This window comes from Melanotaenia boesemani, chromosome 12, assembly GCF_017639745.1.
Source record: "Melanotaenia boesemani isolate fMelBoe1 chromosome 12, fMelBoe1.pri, whole genome shotgun sequence".
Classification (NCBI taxonomy): domain Eukaryota; kingdom Metazoa; phylum Chordata; class Actinopteri; order Atheriniformes; family Melanotaeniidae; genus Melanotaenia; species Melanotaenia boesemani.
The window spans coordinates 3,477,137-3,492,222 of record NC_055693.1 but is presented as its reverse complement, the minus strand read 5'-3'; the positions used below and the strand labels follow the sequence as shown (position 1 = coordinate 3,492,222).

Genomic DNA, 15,086 nt, shown 5'->3' with positions numbered 1-15,086 from the left:
TTATTTATTATTTATCTTTATTTATTAATTGTTTTTAATTTATTTGATTGTTTTTGTCACTTTTCCTGTAGCTTTTATTTAAATGTAAATAAATTCAGTGGTTAAAAAGAGGACATTTGTTCATAAGTAGCACTTAAAACATCTTCTTCATTTACTGAATGATAATAGAAGTGGAAAGATGAAATTAATCCATTTTAGTTCTGTATTTGGAAATATTCCCTTCATGAAAAGACCAACACCAGCTGCTTTGTTATAACTGTCTGTCAAACACAGAGAAGGTTTAATTTCGCTTCTATTGTATTGGAAAAAAAACGAATCATGAGGTTTCTTCAGCAAACAGACAAGAATCTGATGCTCATCTGTTGGATTTGCTGGTAACTTGCGGGTCGAGTTGAGCTGATTACTTCCGAGAAAACATACACAAGTGTCATGTTTGAACTTTCCAACAGTGAATCGTTGTTTGTGTTGCAGATGTTTAGAGTTCCTGCTCCAAAGCGGGGCAACGGCGTCGCTGAAGGACAAGCAGGGCTACAGTCCGGTTCACTACGCTGCAGCCTTCGGACACAGACACTGTCTGGAACTGGTCAGTTCATCCACATAACAAAGCATTACCATGTATTTCACCCCCCCTCCCCGCCAAGACTCTACTAAGTTTGTTGTTGTTGCTCTTCGAGGCAGCATGAGAGGAGAGAAGTCTAGAATATCCCTTAATTTAATAGATAACAGTAATAACCGTCTAACTAATATTTACTGTCTGAAAAATTCTATTTATAGTTTACTATTCTTAAGAAAAGTAGAGTTAATAAACAGCAGTGTGTTTCTGTCCAAACTTACTTGATAGTATTTATCATTACTGGTATCACTTCCTCTGAGTCTTGTTTGTCTGCTGGATGTGTTACCATGGTAACCTGCAAAGAGTAAGTCTACATACGTTGAAGCTATGAACTGATTTAAAAGAACAAACTGAACAAAAGTGAAACTACATTTATCTGCTGCTGTCCAGAAGTTAAACCAGAAGTTTGCCAGAGAAGGTGAACTTCATTGTCATTGCAGGCTCAACTGATTTTTGGTGTAATAGTCTCCAAAAAGTATACACGTACCGTCCACTTTATCAGGTCCACCTTCTAGTACCGGGTTGGACCCCCTTTTTCCTCCAGAACTGCCTTAATCCCAGGTGTGATAGATTAAACAAGGAGTTAGAAACCTTCCTCAGAGGTTTTCTCCATATCAACATGACAGCATCACACAGTTGCTGCAGGTTTGTCGGCTGCATCCATGATGAGAATCTCCCGTTCCACCACATCCCAAAGCTGCTCTACTGGACTGAGATCTGGTGGCTGTGGAGGCCGTTGGAGTCCAGTGAACTCATCGTCATGTTCTAGAAAGCAGGTGGAGATGATCTGAGCTTTGTGACATGGTGCATTATCCTGCTGGAAGTAGCATCAGAAGATGCTCCACTGTGGTCATAAAGGGATGGACATGGTCAGCAACAATACTCAGGTAGGCTGTGCTGGTTAAACCAGGCCACGTTGGTACTAAGGGGCCCAAAGTGGACCAAGAAAATCTCCCCCCACCATTACACCAGCAGCAGCCTGAAGCGTTGATCCAAGACAGGATGGATCCGTGCTGAGTTGCTGCCGTATGATTGGCTGGTTAGATATTTGTGTTAACAGGAAGTTGAACAGGTGGACCTAATAAAGTGGCCGTGGAGATTTTCATGACAGATAATGTGATTGTGGACTTTGTCCAAACATAGATTAGGAATCACTTATTTACCAACTTCATGATTCCAAGATCCCTGAGACCACATCTGAATTCATCCCCACAGAGGGGAAATTTAGCTTCTTTTCTCACAGCACACCTCTTTCTGGGTGTCAGGGTGAAAAGGTAAACCCATAAAAAGCAGCAGTTTGAGTTCGATAAAAACGAGGATGCAGCTGGTTTGATGTTTGTTTGTTTGGACCTCCAGCTGCTGGACAAAGACGACAGCCACCAAGAAGATTCAGAATCTCTGAAGGCCAGGAGCCCGCTGCACCTCGCTGTGAGTCTGAACACACAATGCAGCATGACATCTTTTAGCTTTAAAATGTGTGCAAAGAACCAGTAGCGCTGATACTAAACCAGTTTTCATCACAGTCATTGATATTTCCCTTGTAACTGTACAGGTTAGAGTGATTTTCTTTGGGCTGTTAACATCTTTTTTCTCTCTGCAGGCGTACCACGGTCATGCTCAGGCTCTGGAGGTGCTGCTGCAAAGGAAGAGGGAGGTGGACCAGAGAGACGAGGCAGGGAGGACCCCGCTGGCCCTGGCCGCCTTGCGGGGCCACAGTGACTGTGTTCATACCCTCCTCAGCCAGGGGGCGTCGCCGTGCTCCACCGATGAGCAGTACGGACGCACACCTGTGCACCTGGCAGGTGGGCTCACAGTTAATGGTAGTTTATCTGTAGGTTATCTGCATATTCCTAATATCTGTCATTTATTTAAGATTCAAGCGGGGTGTGTTAATGCTAGACAGGAACATTGTTTAGCTAAAACTCCTCCTTGTCTCAACACTTAAACATGTTCTAACGCTGAGGAAACCAAGTGATCAAGAGTTTCATGTCAACTTCTCAACCCTCATGCATCGCTTTTCATTTTTACGATGGCTCAATAGAACATCGTGTAAAAGAAAAAATACTAAACTCTTAAGTCTCTAAGGACAAAAGTGTGCAGTTCCAGAAGAAACTGCAATAAAGATTTAACAGATTAAGCTCGTCCTGGATGGATTAAAAAAACCCTGGACATGTAGCAATGACATCAAAAATCCAGCTGGCATTTAGAGGGTTAAATGTTGGTTCTAAGTAGGGTTGAGGTTCATTAAGAGATTTATGTTGATTAAATATTAGTCTGTTAAAGTTTTATAGCAGGTGGACATTTTTTTCCTAATAGAATAGAACTTCATTGTCATTGCAACAATGGCTTTAGGGTAAGGTGGTAAATTAAACTACCCTGGAGGTTAAGATGATAGTTTACTGACCATTATTAAACGCGTGTCCCGCTTTGTGTTGCAGTGATGAACGGTCATACGACGTGTGTGCGCCTCCTGCTGGACGAATCGGAGGGTGCGGACCTCATAGATGCTGCTGACTCTCAGGGACAGTGAGTGATGCTTCTCCACACTTCCTGCCTCCTGCTATTCATCTGTTCCATTGTTTTAATATCCTGACTGTGTCCTGGTCGGCAGGACTCCTCTGATGCTGGCCGTGGCAGGAGGCCATGTTGATGCTGTGTCGCTGCTGCTGGAGAGAGAAGCCAACGTGAACCTGGCGGATAACCATGGCCTCACGGCGTTGCACCTCGGGGTGAGCATCAGCATCACGAATGTCAGCTGAAACATCCTTTGAGTCACATTCGGAATCTAAATATCTGAATGCCATCTGTCCTAGCTGTTGTGTGGTCAGGAGGAGTGTATCCAGTGTCTGCTCGAGCAAGAGGCTTCGGTTCTGCTCGGCGACTTGCAGGGCCGCACAGCCATCCACCTGGCCGCCGCCCGAGGCCACGCCTCCTGGCTGAGCGAGCTGCTGAGCATCGCCTGCTCCGAGCCGCCATCACTGCCACCGCTGCGAGACCACAGCGGGTACACACCGCTGCACTGGGCTTGTTACTATGGTTGGTGACAACAAACCATCACTGAGTGTTTTTTAGAAGCTGTGTGTGAAAAACTTAGAACCAGTAGGAGCCATGTGCTGCCGATCAATGCCCTGATTAGCTGGTCATCATCAGTGTGTGGTAACAAAATGCCAAGGAGGAAAGACATCAGCAATGATCTTAGAGAAGCAGCTGTTGCTGCTCATCTGTCTGGGTAGGGTTAAAGCGTCATTTCCAAGCTGAGTTCATTGTTCTACAGGGGGAAAGTTTCAGTAGAAAACATTCAAGACAGCTGCCAATCATCCCAGGAGTGAACGTCCAGTCAGACCATGTAATGCTCAGAAAAACGATGAGCTTCATCTCAGACTCTCCAGGTCTCAGTTGGCATGTTAAATGTTAACGTTCATGACAGGCCAGTTAGAAAAAAACAAGAGAATGGTTTGATTGGACGGGGGCAGGAGAAAGCCTCTTCTCCAGGTTTAGGTTGGCAAAGCTGCACCTGAACAAACCACCAGACTTCTGGAACACGGCGGTGGAGGGATGATGATCAGTACACCTTACAGTCATTGAGTGGACCATGAACTCCTCTGGATACCAAAGTATTTTGGAGTCAGATGTGATTCCAACTGTCCAAAAGCTAAAGTTTGGCTGAAACCGGTTCATGCCACAAGATACTGGACTTACTCACTGATATCCTCTAACGAATCTTCTTAAATTTGTTCTTACCTTCCACCAGATTCATGAATGTGTTCATCATACTCCTAACGTCCTAGATAGCTGAGATCTGCTGATCTCCTTCTTGTCCGGTGGTCCAGGTTGAAACGAGGAGGGAGCAATCTCAGCTGTTGCCTCCAAACTATGGAACAGCCTCCCTTTCCACATAAAACAGTACAAACTGGACATTTTTAAAACTGTTTAAAGACCCATTTTCACTGTAGCTTTCAAATCTGGCTGAGTTTTATTGTCACACCTGTTTTTGTCTTGTTTTAATTTAGCTATTTATTATTATTTCTCTTCACATTGTACAGCACTTTGGTCAACTGTTGTTTTTAAGACTGCTTACAAATAAAGCTTACATGACCTTTTAGACCTGGTCATCATGTAGCTCTCCCATTGCTCTTATCTTAGCCTGCAGAGGACACTTTCCTGATCTTTTCTCATGTAAACACCAAACCATCCTTGGCTCTGGTGTAAAACTAACTTGTGTGTCTGCAGGTCATGAGGGGTGTGTTGAGGTCCTGCTGGAGCAGAAAGGCTGTCGCCACATTGACGGGAATCCTTTCACCCCTCTGCACTGTGCCGTGTAAGTCACTCATCTGTGTTTACCCTCACACCTGCAGCAGAAACCAGTCAGTGATCTTGTGTTTGTGGTTAAACTGTCAGAGTGAACGATCACGAGTCGTGTGCGTCGCTGCTGCTGGAGGCGATGGGATCAGACATCACTGGTTGCGGAGACGCTAAGGGCAGGTAAGAAGTCGGCATGGAGGCGTCAACTCTGCAGCTCTGTTTGTTCTCACTCCTTCCTTTCCTGCAGGACTCCTCTTCATGCTGCAGCGTACGCGGGTCACGTCGACTGCATCCAGCTGCTCCTTTCCCACGATGCATCTATAGACACTGTAGACCAGTCCGGTCGCACTGCACTGATGATGGCGGCTGAAAAGGGCCGGGCTGGGGCTCTCGGTAATGAAGCTTTTTAATCATGTTTGTCTTCATTTAAGAACTTTTCTCCGTTTCTGGTCTTTATATTTGTCATTTTTGTGTAAATGTTGTGATCCAGAGGTGCTGTTGAGCAGCACCAACACCAGCCCCAGTCTGACGGACAAAGACGGAAACACAGCCCTGCATCTGGCTTGCAGTAATGTAAGTGTCCACAGGGAGGCGACGTCCTCCATCTTAGCTTTTAAACCAGTTTTCTGTGACCTGATTTCAGTGGATGTTTTTCTGGTAAAACTTAAATTGTAAAGTATTCCAAGTCCTGATCCAGTCCTCATTTCTTCATGTTTCTTTTTTAAGCTTTATGTAAAAATACATATAGGAGCTGAACCCTTTAAAGCATCAGACATGATGTTTCTCAGCTGTCAGATTGGGAGGTAAAATGATGTAAAATGAATGTATGAATAGATGTAGCAGCATAAAGGTCGACCAGAAGAAGAAAGCAGAATTTATTACTAACAGAACTTTGTAGAAATAACACACAGACCAACAGTGACCAAACCTTTTCTCATCTCATCGTTCTCTCAAGTCTTGGCTTTCAGGAGAAAAAATATTGTTATTGAAACAAACACACAACAGAAACTATTTCCATGTTTCCACTTTTTCCTCATTTCCAGTTATTCCTGCTACTATTTACCTGCTATCCTCACTAAACCAACTCCAACTCAGCTGCTTTGTGGCGCCACCGTGCATCAGAAACGTCTTCTTGGCTTTATTCCAGCCATAGAGGAGCATTATTTTTCTTCTTTTCACACACACATAGAACTTTCTGCTCACTGGTTGATCTTTGGCTGCTCCTGATTGGACGTTACCGTCAATCTAAGCTCTCTGATTGGTGGAAAGTCTGACAGGAAGTGGCTTCATCATCATGTCCAGGTCTAAATAGAGGTCTCTTAGCAACATAGTAGTGATGGTGATGTTTTTATGATGAAATGTGATAAATAATGCTGTTATCATGGATCATTGTGGATATGAGCAGAAGCTTTCAAGGGAACCAAATATCTTATGGAGTTTTAATGGTTAAGTAATGAAACAGGGAGAAAAGGCTGAGGTGTGTCACATGACACAAGAACTAGACCGAAGATCAGTGGAAACAGGTCTGATGGAGGATGGATCCTTCCCAGAACCCGGACCTCAACATTACTGAAGCAGTGTGGGATCATCTGGACAGAGAACAGAACAAAAGAAACATACAAAGAAGAGTTTTGGAAAGTCCTTCAAGGATCCTGGAGAACGATTCCTGAAGACTACTTAGATAAATGTCAGAAAGACGGTTCAGACTGTGTCGAGGAATAAAGCTGCTCACGTTCAAGCCTTCTAGAGCTGGACCGACTGTTTATATTTGAATGTTTCAGTAAATATTTACTATTTCCTGTTTTCCTGACAAAATAAAACAAAATGAGGGTGGCTCAGGATTTTTCACAGTACTTCTAGCTTATATTTTTACTTCTGTGTTCAAGTAAACGATGATGTAACTTCTTCCTGCTGCAGGGGAAGGAAGAGTGTGTGCTGCTGATTCTGGAGAAGTTGTCCGACACGTCGCTCATAAATGCCACAAACGCGGCGCTGCAGACGTGAGTATCTAAGCTGCTGCTGCTTACTGAAGAGAATACTGGCCATCTTCTTCTGTTATCTTGTTTCATTCAAATGACACTTTTAACATTTCACACTTAGAAACAAAAACTTGTGATGGAAAGAAGGAGGCAGCTGAAATGAGATTCTTCTCTGGGTGTAAAACTGCCACATCAGCAGTTTTTAAGGTGGTTTAAAGATCTGATTTAGATCCTTTTGTTGGAAGTTTTCTGGACACATAAATGGAAGGAGAATTTGTAAAAAAAAAAACATTTTGTAATTGTGAATTTATTTATGTGGCGGCAGCAGAGAGACCCAATCCAGTGAAACCATGTGAGTTTTAAACTGTCTGTCTCCATCAGTCCTCTCCACCTGGCGGCTCGTAGCGGCCTGAAGAAGGCGGTCCAGGAGCTGCTGTCCCGCGGAGCCAACGTTCAGACGGTGGACGAGAACGGTAGGACGCTACGAGCAGCATGTCTCCATGGCTGATCTGCATGGAAGTTCTTCTCTGTGGCAGCATGAGCTTTAAATTTACATGTGCTGCTGCTTAATGTTCCCACTGGTGGATTTCAGCTTCCAGTGGGAGCTGTGGTCCAAAGCTTGTTTGCTGTCAGTGTGCAGATGTTTTTATCCAGTGCAGGGCTGGATTTTAGTTTGACTGGTGGAAAAACCAAAATATGAAGTTTTCATCCTGCAAACTGAAATTTCTTTCTAAGAAGTGAAAGCAAAACCTTTTCCTGAGTAAGGGTGTTAATGCTCCTTAACAGGCTGAACTATTACAGTCATAAACATTAGGAAACGGTTGTTTTTATGGCATAAATGCAAATAATATAATATAATATAAAAGTAAAATAAATGAGAATAAGATTAAAATCTTTTAAAAAATTATAATAAAAATAATTAATGAAAATTGTTTAGATTTCTTGAATTGAAAGAACAGTGTTCAAGAACCTGCATTAAACCAGTAAAGCATTACATCATCATCATCATCATCATCATCATTCTGCCCTGTCTCAGAACACACGCTATCTGCTTTCCACACAGGATTTTATGCCTAAAACTTTCAGAAGTAAAAACTAACTGCATGTTTTTACTGAGCGCAGTGGTAAAAAGTATGTGATCATCTGATACGTCCATCCGGGAGTTTTCACCATTAACTCCTGAATTTATTTACATTTATATATAAACAAATACAAGATTGAAATCAGAACAAATTGACTGAAATAAAAGAAAATACAATTAGATATTACATAGCAAAGATAAACAATGTGAAATAAACATAAATAAGAGTGAGGTAAAGGAAATAGACAAATAGAATAAATAAAAATAGATCAAATAAATAAAATAAATAAAGGCTAAAAGGGGTTTACGACAACAGATGTCAAGCGGTTACAAAGACCAAATGCAACGACAAAGCTAGTAACTGTTAAGGCTTAGCTAACGTTTGGGTTCTATAATACGACGACAAAAGGAAATAAACCTTTAATTAACTCTAGAAATAAATCTGAAAAAGTCTAAAATCAGAATAAAACTTTATGGATAAAAAGTGAAACTGCATCCAGCCCACTTCTCTGTTCGAACTCCGTCAGCTGGCTGAAAACTAATAGGATGCTGCTCCGTCTCTGTCTTCTGCTTCGCTTCCCCTGCTTCCTCCATGTCCACGTCTCGCTGTCCTCCCCCTCTTCCTCCTCCTCCTCCTCCTCTCTGCTCTGTCTCTGCCTCAGGTCTGACCCCTGCTCTGGCTTGTGCTCCTAGCAGAGAGGTGGCTGACTGTCTGGCCCTCATACTGGCTACCATGATGCCTTTCTGCTCCCCTTGCAGCTCCGGGGCACCCTCCCCAGGCACCCTGCTAAGGCAGCTGCCCCACCAAGGGGGTAAAGGCCCAGGAACTGGCCCCCGGGGGCCACGGAGCCCCAGGAACCCTTCGGGACCCTCCAGCGAGGGAACGACTGAGAACGACTCGGAGGATTCAGAAACCTTCTGACCCCTCCAAACAAACTCTCTGGCTTTTTACCTCGAACTGTTCACCTGAACTTTTTACCCCCCTCCCCGTCATGGAGGAAGGATATTTCTCTGCATGTTCACAGAAGCAGGGCGGAGGTTCGGTTGTGATGCCGCGTGGATGGTTGGAGTTACGGAGCTCCAGAGGGTTCAATTTGAAAAATAAAAATAAGCACCTTAAAATAAGTCATCACATAAATAATTTGCAGCAAATCTAAACATCTAAGAAAAAAATTAAATGTTATTTTGTCTAATTTTTGAAGTAAATAAATTTGGCTGCGTAGTCACCGGAGGAGGGCGGTATGAGTTACACTGCTAGTGTCTGTAATTCAGTAGAAGAAGTAGTTGTCCTGGCCAGAGACCGGCATTACCAACATTTACCTTTTCCTACAAAGACATTAGTTTATGCTACTTTTTCATCAATATCCATACTAATCATTTTTGTCCCTTAAAAGGAAAATGACATGATTTTACGCTGTACACTTACAGCTATATTACAAGGGCAACATAAAAAATGAGTAAAACTCATGAACATAAATACTTTACAATAATTTGCAGCAAATCTATAAATATTGTTTCCTTTTAAAATAACTTAATCCAAGCTAACTGGACAATATTAAAATATTGTCCAGTCAGCTTGGATTAAGTTATTTTTGTAAGTGCTTTTAAAAAATTTCTTGTGAAGCTCAAAATCAAGACTCAGCGTTATCCTGACCCAATCCTAGCATCTTTTATTTATGTTGCTTCAAAGAAATTCAGTTTACTGTTGTGTGGCATGGAAGAACAGAGCGGAAATATATTCTCTTTAATAGGCTACTTATTTAAAATAACTGATAAAAATGATGAAAAAAGCCTTCAAGTGACAAGTTCTGACCTTCGTTCTTGCTCATTCACCATCCATTAAGCAGGGATTTTTAAACGGAGAAAATTCATTTCCACAGTGTATTTTTTGGGATGTTTTCAATTTGTTAAATAGTGAACCCTTTGGGCCTCCATATCTTCACTGTGTGTGTGTGTGTGTCTGGGGGGGGGGTCTCGCACCGTTTCTTCATCACCTCCCCGGACCAATGGCTGAAACTGAGCGAGTCACTCCACAAAGACAAGTTCGGTCCAGGTCATGGTTCAGGTGTGCATGCTTGTGATAATTAACACCACACTTTGTTCTTTTTACTCACGGGTGCTTAAATCTGAAACGACCTCGGTACTTAATGTCTGCACGGCGCAGCGATGCGCCTCTGAGACGCAAGTTTTCTTTCAAAAGCCATTTTTAACTGTTTGTACAAAATGAAGTTGATTATTAAGAAAGCTATGTGTAATGTTAAACTTTTTATGATTTAGGCTTGTTGTACCAAATATTAGACTTCCACACGTGAATAATTATCATGTACTGAAAGGTCACATGAACAGGTAAATTTTTTTAATTGTTTTAACAGCTGAAGCACAAGTTTGGAGTTTGCTGTTTGGTTTGATGAACTGTGGCGGGAAATGTGAATTTACAGCCTCGATGAGATGTTTAGTAATTGTCCAGGAGAGAGGACATGACACAACGGGTACACCTCAGTTCTCAACATGTTTGACTTCTACTAATGACGATGCAGGAAAAGAGCAGAAAAAACAGTCTGGAACGCAACTTCAACCCAAACAAGAAAACGGGTGCTTCTCAAAGTCAAGGAAGGATCCTTAATAGCTGTTTCCCCAGATGCCACAGGTTCCCCACTACCCTTAAAAAACAGAGATACCGTTAGCCACTGCTATGGCCCAAGATTGTGGTTTGTGGAAGTATTTAGATTTTTTTTCTTTGTTTGTTTTCTCTGTATTTTTTGTGACTAGAAAAGTTTAGCTTTGCAATGTGTTCCATTAAAAGACAGCAAGTATAAATTGTCTGTGTGAATGGCTGTTAGGTAGCAAGCTAATAGCCATTTCAGTGTTTGACTGTGTTGTATGTAAGATTTAATTAATGCTCATGATACTCAAAATGTAAGGAAAGCGTCTTTCCAAAGAAAGACACAATTTGGAAGGTTCAGTTTTACAAAGGAAGCATCCTTGACTTTGAAAAGCGTTTAATATTCAAGTTAACATTACCTGCTACATAAGCTGCTATGTTGGCCTAAATAATACAGCATGTTATATTATTTTAGCCTTTAAAAAACTGTAGCCATTCAGCTAAAAAAAACAGTTAATGTTAGTTTAATTAAACATTTGTCAATATGTTAGATTAACAAAATATGAATAAATTTATGTAGGAAGAATAGAAGATAAATCTACCTTATGTAGCTTACCCAAATTATGTAAAATTAGCAGCTACATTAGCATAAGTAAGTTAATGTTAGCAATACTGATACATTTGCCGCCATGTTAAACAAGCTAAAGTTAGCGGCTACATTAGCCTAAAAGAGAAGCTTCTGTTTGAGCCTAAAATAATGTTTCTTGTGCTTTTTTTTTTTTTCTTTTGTCCCTGTTAAAAGCTGATAATCTCATTTCCATCTTCTATGGTAAAAAAGTGGGGAAAGAAATCAAAGCTGAATATGGCAAAGCCTTGTTTCTGTTAGTTTCAACAAGCTAACTGAAACAAGCTAATCTTACTGTTGTAATATGTGGCTGTCACTTATACACAACAACAAGCTGACAAACTTTTCCTTCAGGTTTTAAACTTTTGTTCAGTGTTTACTGTCCGACTGCTGTAGCCAGTGCCGGCGTCTGCATGGCTAACTGCCAACACCAGCATTTTACAAAGTTGTAAATAACGCAGCATTTTGTCTGAGCAGAAACATCCAAGCTAACTGGACAGATCTGCAGTTGATGTGAAGGAATCGTGATGTACCCGGAGATTAATGCGATTTTGGAAGAAATGGCTGAACAATGAGATCATGACTAATGTGTTTTATCTCACAGCCTCTTCCTGTTGTACATGCTCAAACAGTTTGCAGTCAAAGTTAGCAAAACTTTTTTTTTTTCCCGCCCCGTTAATGGACAACTACTTTCCCGCCTGGGCGGCTTTAAAAGTCCAATCACAGGGACCCGGATTATCCAAAAACAACCGAATTTCTCTTGTGATGAAAATATCTTTTAGCTCAGTTCTTTGTGCTATTTATTATCTCTGAAATGATGGTACGGATACTGCCAGCACTTAAATGTAAAGTAACACAGGGCCTTGACCACTGTCCTCCCCTTCACCCCTCTGTTGTCTGCCTACCAGCGATGTGCCATTGTCTCAAATGTGTCCAGTGCCTTGATGTTGATTATTTTGGTCTCTTTTATAACATTTTTCTGTGTAAGATGGTTCTGATATTCTGAATTTAAAGGAAGTCACAAAATAACTTAAGTTTCTTCACATGGATGATGCCTTTTCACTTGCACCTTGATACAAAAAGCTAAAACATTTTGTAGGAAAATTTAGTTTTCTAAATAAAAGCACCAGAAGAACTATTGGATGATGTGGAAATGAGCTTTTGGTTTTAATCCACAGATTTACTCCACATTAAAAATTATTCCATATTTGTTTTGATCAGGGCTTAAATTGATCAAAAGATTTATCCCAAAAAGCTGAAAAAGGTATTAATTATACTATTTTACAGCAGTTTGGACATTTATGTACTTAAGGACTTAAGAGGGTGGTAAATTTAAATTTGAGCCTACACAGTCATTTTTTTTGGCTAGTCTTTCACTCAATCCAAGATCTATTTAAAAAAATTCCCTCATCCACCAAAAATTTGTTTTTTGGGGTTTATCTTTTAAAAAAAAAAAACATTGAAATTTCAGTTTAAAATCACAACCATGTTTGAATATTTGGTAGTTTTGAAGCTGTTTAAAAATATTTAAGCATAAAAAGTTATAATCAGTTAAACTTTTATAACAGGTTTTTGTAAGTGGACATTTTTGTCTATTTGAACTTGTTCATTTTGTAGCTGAAATAAAATCTAAATGACCGGACTTTAGGTTCATGATGTGGACTGTTTAAATGTAAAACTAAATGAAAGCCTCAGCAGATATCCAGCTAACCTGTAAATCTCTAAATCTGGACACACACATCCTGCCTGACTTGGTGCCATCAGAAATGACAAATTATTTTGTATTTGTGTGATTTTTTTTTCTTTGTGTTGAGCCTGATGTGAGATATTAATATTGTGTTGAATGAGAGAATTTGCTTTTTTTCTGCATCCACATTGAAGATCTTCTTTTGTCCTAATTTACTGTCAACAGTCAAACCAGCTGAAGTTCTGTCCAAACAAAAGCACAAACCAGTCAACAAGTTGGCAGTAATTTAACGACAGATCATCTCCAGCCTTGATGGTGAAACTGTGTGACTGTTAGCGTAGGTACTGATAAGAAAACTGAAACGTTGACGTAAATCGTCGTGTGAAGGTCTGTATTTGAGTTTGGATTAAAATTTGCATATTGATTAACTGCCCGATCAGCACACACACACACCGTCAACAAGCAGTGATTCTGCCTCTGAGACAGTCTCAGTGTTTTAACTATTATTCTATTAGAAAATGAGTTCCAGCAGTCCAGACAATCGCCATGTTCATTGTGATGATTTTCATACCAGTTCCTGATGCAGTACAACATGCTGAGGGCTGTTTGTCACAAACCTTCGTTTTATAGACGCTGTACAATAAAAGAAAATCTGTTTGGACTCCTGCTTCTTTCTTTTTCAGTCCTGTGATAAAATGCTAACTAATCTCTGTCCTGCAGCTGAGGTTGATAGAGGTTTCATTTATTTAATTTATGGGTCGTGGGGGAGAGGAAAGGTACACCCTGGACAGGTGACCAGTCCATCACAAGGCCAACATCTAGGACTAACAACCATTCACATATGTGCCTCTAGGGAGAATTTAGGGACCAAATAACCTAACATGCTTGTCTTTGGACGATGGGAAGAAGCTGGAGAACCCACGCATACACAAGGAAAACACACAAGACTTAAAACATTTTTTCGAGCCCCAAACAATTATTTTTTGGAAATTAACTGACAGTATGTAATGAAATTGGCATCTAAAGGGTAAAGTAATTTGAATAACTGCATATTTGGCAGTTATGATTAAGACTTGATCAAAATAAATGAGGAAAGATTGGGAAAACAATATCAGTCTGATATATTTTGTCCACTAATGATCCTAAAAGGTCATAAACTGAACTCACCCACCTGGTTTAACCAGCACAGCCTACCTGAGTATTGTTGCTGACCATGTCCATCCCTTTATGACCACAGTGGATCATCTTCTGATGCTACTTCCAGCAGGATAATGCACCATGTCACAAAGCTCAGATCATCTCCACCTGCTTTCTAGAACATGACGATGAGTTCACTGGACTCCAACGGCCTCCACAGCCACCAGATCTCAGTCCAGTAGAGCAGCTTTGGGATGTGGTGGAACGGGAGATTCTCATCATGGATGCAGCCGACAAACCTGCAGCAACTGTGTGATGCTGTCATGTCAACATGGAGAAAACCTCTAACTTTCAGTAAATGTCTCCACACAAACAGCTGATAGTTAATAATCTTTTAATAGTTAGATAATCTCTGTACATTTACAAACTTTAAATTACATAAAGCAGTTGGTTACCAAACTAAAACCATCTGAATGTTTCCGTCTTTCTTCACTAATCAGCACCAAATAGAAAATGAGACTCTGAAGTGTGAGGATCAGAAACTAAATGTGGAATCACTGCGACACATCTGTCCGTTTAAAATCTGTCTTCAGGCGGGTGGAATGATACCCTCTGGTGGGAATTTAGCTCGCTCCGTTCAGTCATTTACAGTGTCTGTTGGGCTGGAGAGTGCTGCTCAGCAGTTGGTTCCCAGTCCGGTCCAGTGGTCCGGTACCATCAGGAAGTATTTGTCCATGGCCTCGCAGAAACGAGCCCTGTAGAGCTCTGGAGAAACCACCGTGGGCATCTTCCCTGATGAGGAAACAGAATTACTTAAAATTACTTTTTTAGCAACAGTGACGAATTAAGAGTACGAAAGACTTCCAACCGTAGGGTCGGACTCTGTTCGGACACTTTAAAGCAGCTTTCTGACCGTGTTTTTCATTAAGACTGCAGACTTTTTTAATGTGATTTGTTTGCTGTGGTTTTATGTTCAATTGTTTATTTATAGATTTAGTTAAAATAATAATGAATATAAATAATATGAAAACTTTGTCTGTTTACATCAGGGGGGCCCAAG

General features: G+C 40.9%; 2 protein-coding genes across 11 annotated transcripts in view; one reads left to right on the top strand and one right to left on the bottom strand.

Moving 5' to 3' along the window:
* The window catches only part of ankrd44 (ankyrin repeat domain 44), a 44,770-nt gene extending 31,220 nt beyond the window's left edge, over positions 1–13,550 (top strand). For 2 of the 3 annotated variants that reach the window (XM_042001914.1, XM_042001913.1), the window contains exons 16-28: positions 472–583; positions 1,970–2,041; positions 2,214–2,415; positions 3,052–3,139; positions 3,225–3,342; positions 3,427–3,649; positions 4,844–4,931; positions 5,012–5,095; positions 5,163–5,308; positions 5,406–5,488; positions 6,833–6,915; positions 7,276–7,367; positions 8,638–13,550. In XM_042001914.1, the coding sequence (XP_041857848.1) occupies positions 472–583; positions 1,970–2,041; positions 2,214–2,415; positions 3,052–3,139; positions 3,225–3,342; positions 3,427–3,649; positions 4,844–4,931; positions 5,012–5,095; positions 5,163–5,308; positions 5,406–5,488; positions 6,833–6,915; positions 7,276–7,367; positions 8,638–8,897 (1,651 nt within the window). In that variant the 3' untranslated portion in view covers positions 8,898–13,550. The remainder of the gene's footprint in view (positions 1–471; positions 584–1,969; positions 2,042–2,213; positions 2,416–3,051; positions 3,140–3,224; positions 3,343–3,426; positions 3,650–4,843; positions 4,932–5,011; positions 5,096–5,162; positions 5,309–5,405; positions 5,489–6,832; positions 6,916–7,275; positions 7,368–8,637) is intronic. The other variant, XM_042001915.1, reaches the window with a different exon arrangement.
* An 853-nt stretch (positions 13,551–14,403) lies between these two features.
* pikfyve (phosphoinositide kinase, FYVE finger containing) overlaps positions 14,404–15,086 on the bottom strand; it is a 34,126-nt gene continuing 33,443 nt past the window's right edge. For all 8 annotated transcript variants that reach the window (XM_042001137.1, XM_042001133.1, XM_042001135.1 and 5 more), the window contains one exon: positions 14,404–14,818. In XM_042001137.1, the coding sequence (XP_041857071.1) occupies positions 14,703–14,818 (116 nt within the window). In that variant the 3' untranslated portion in view covers positions 14,404–14,702. The remainder of the gene's footprint in view (positions 14,819–15,086) is intronic.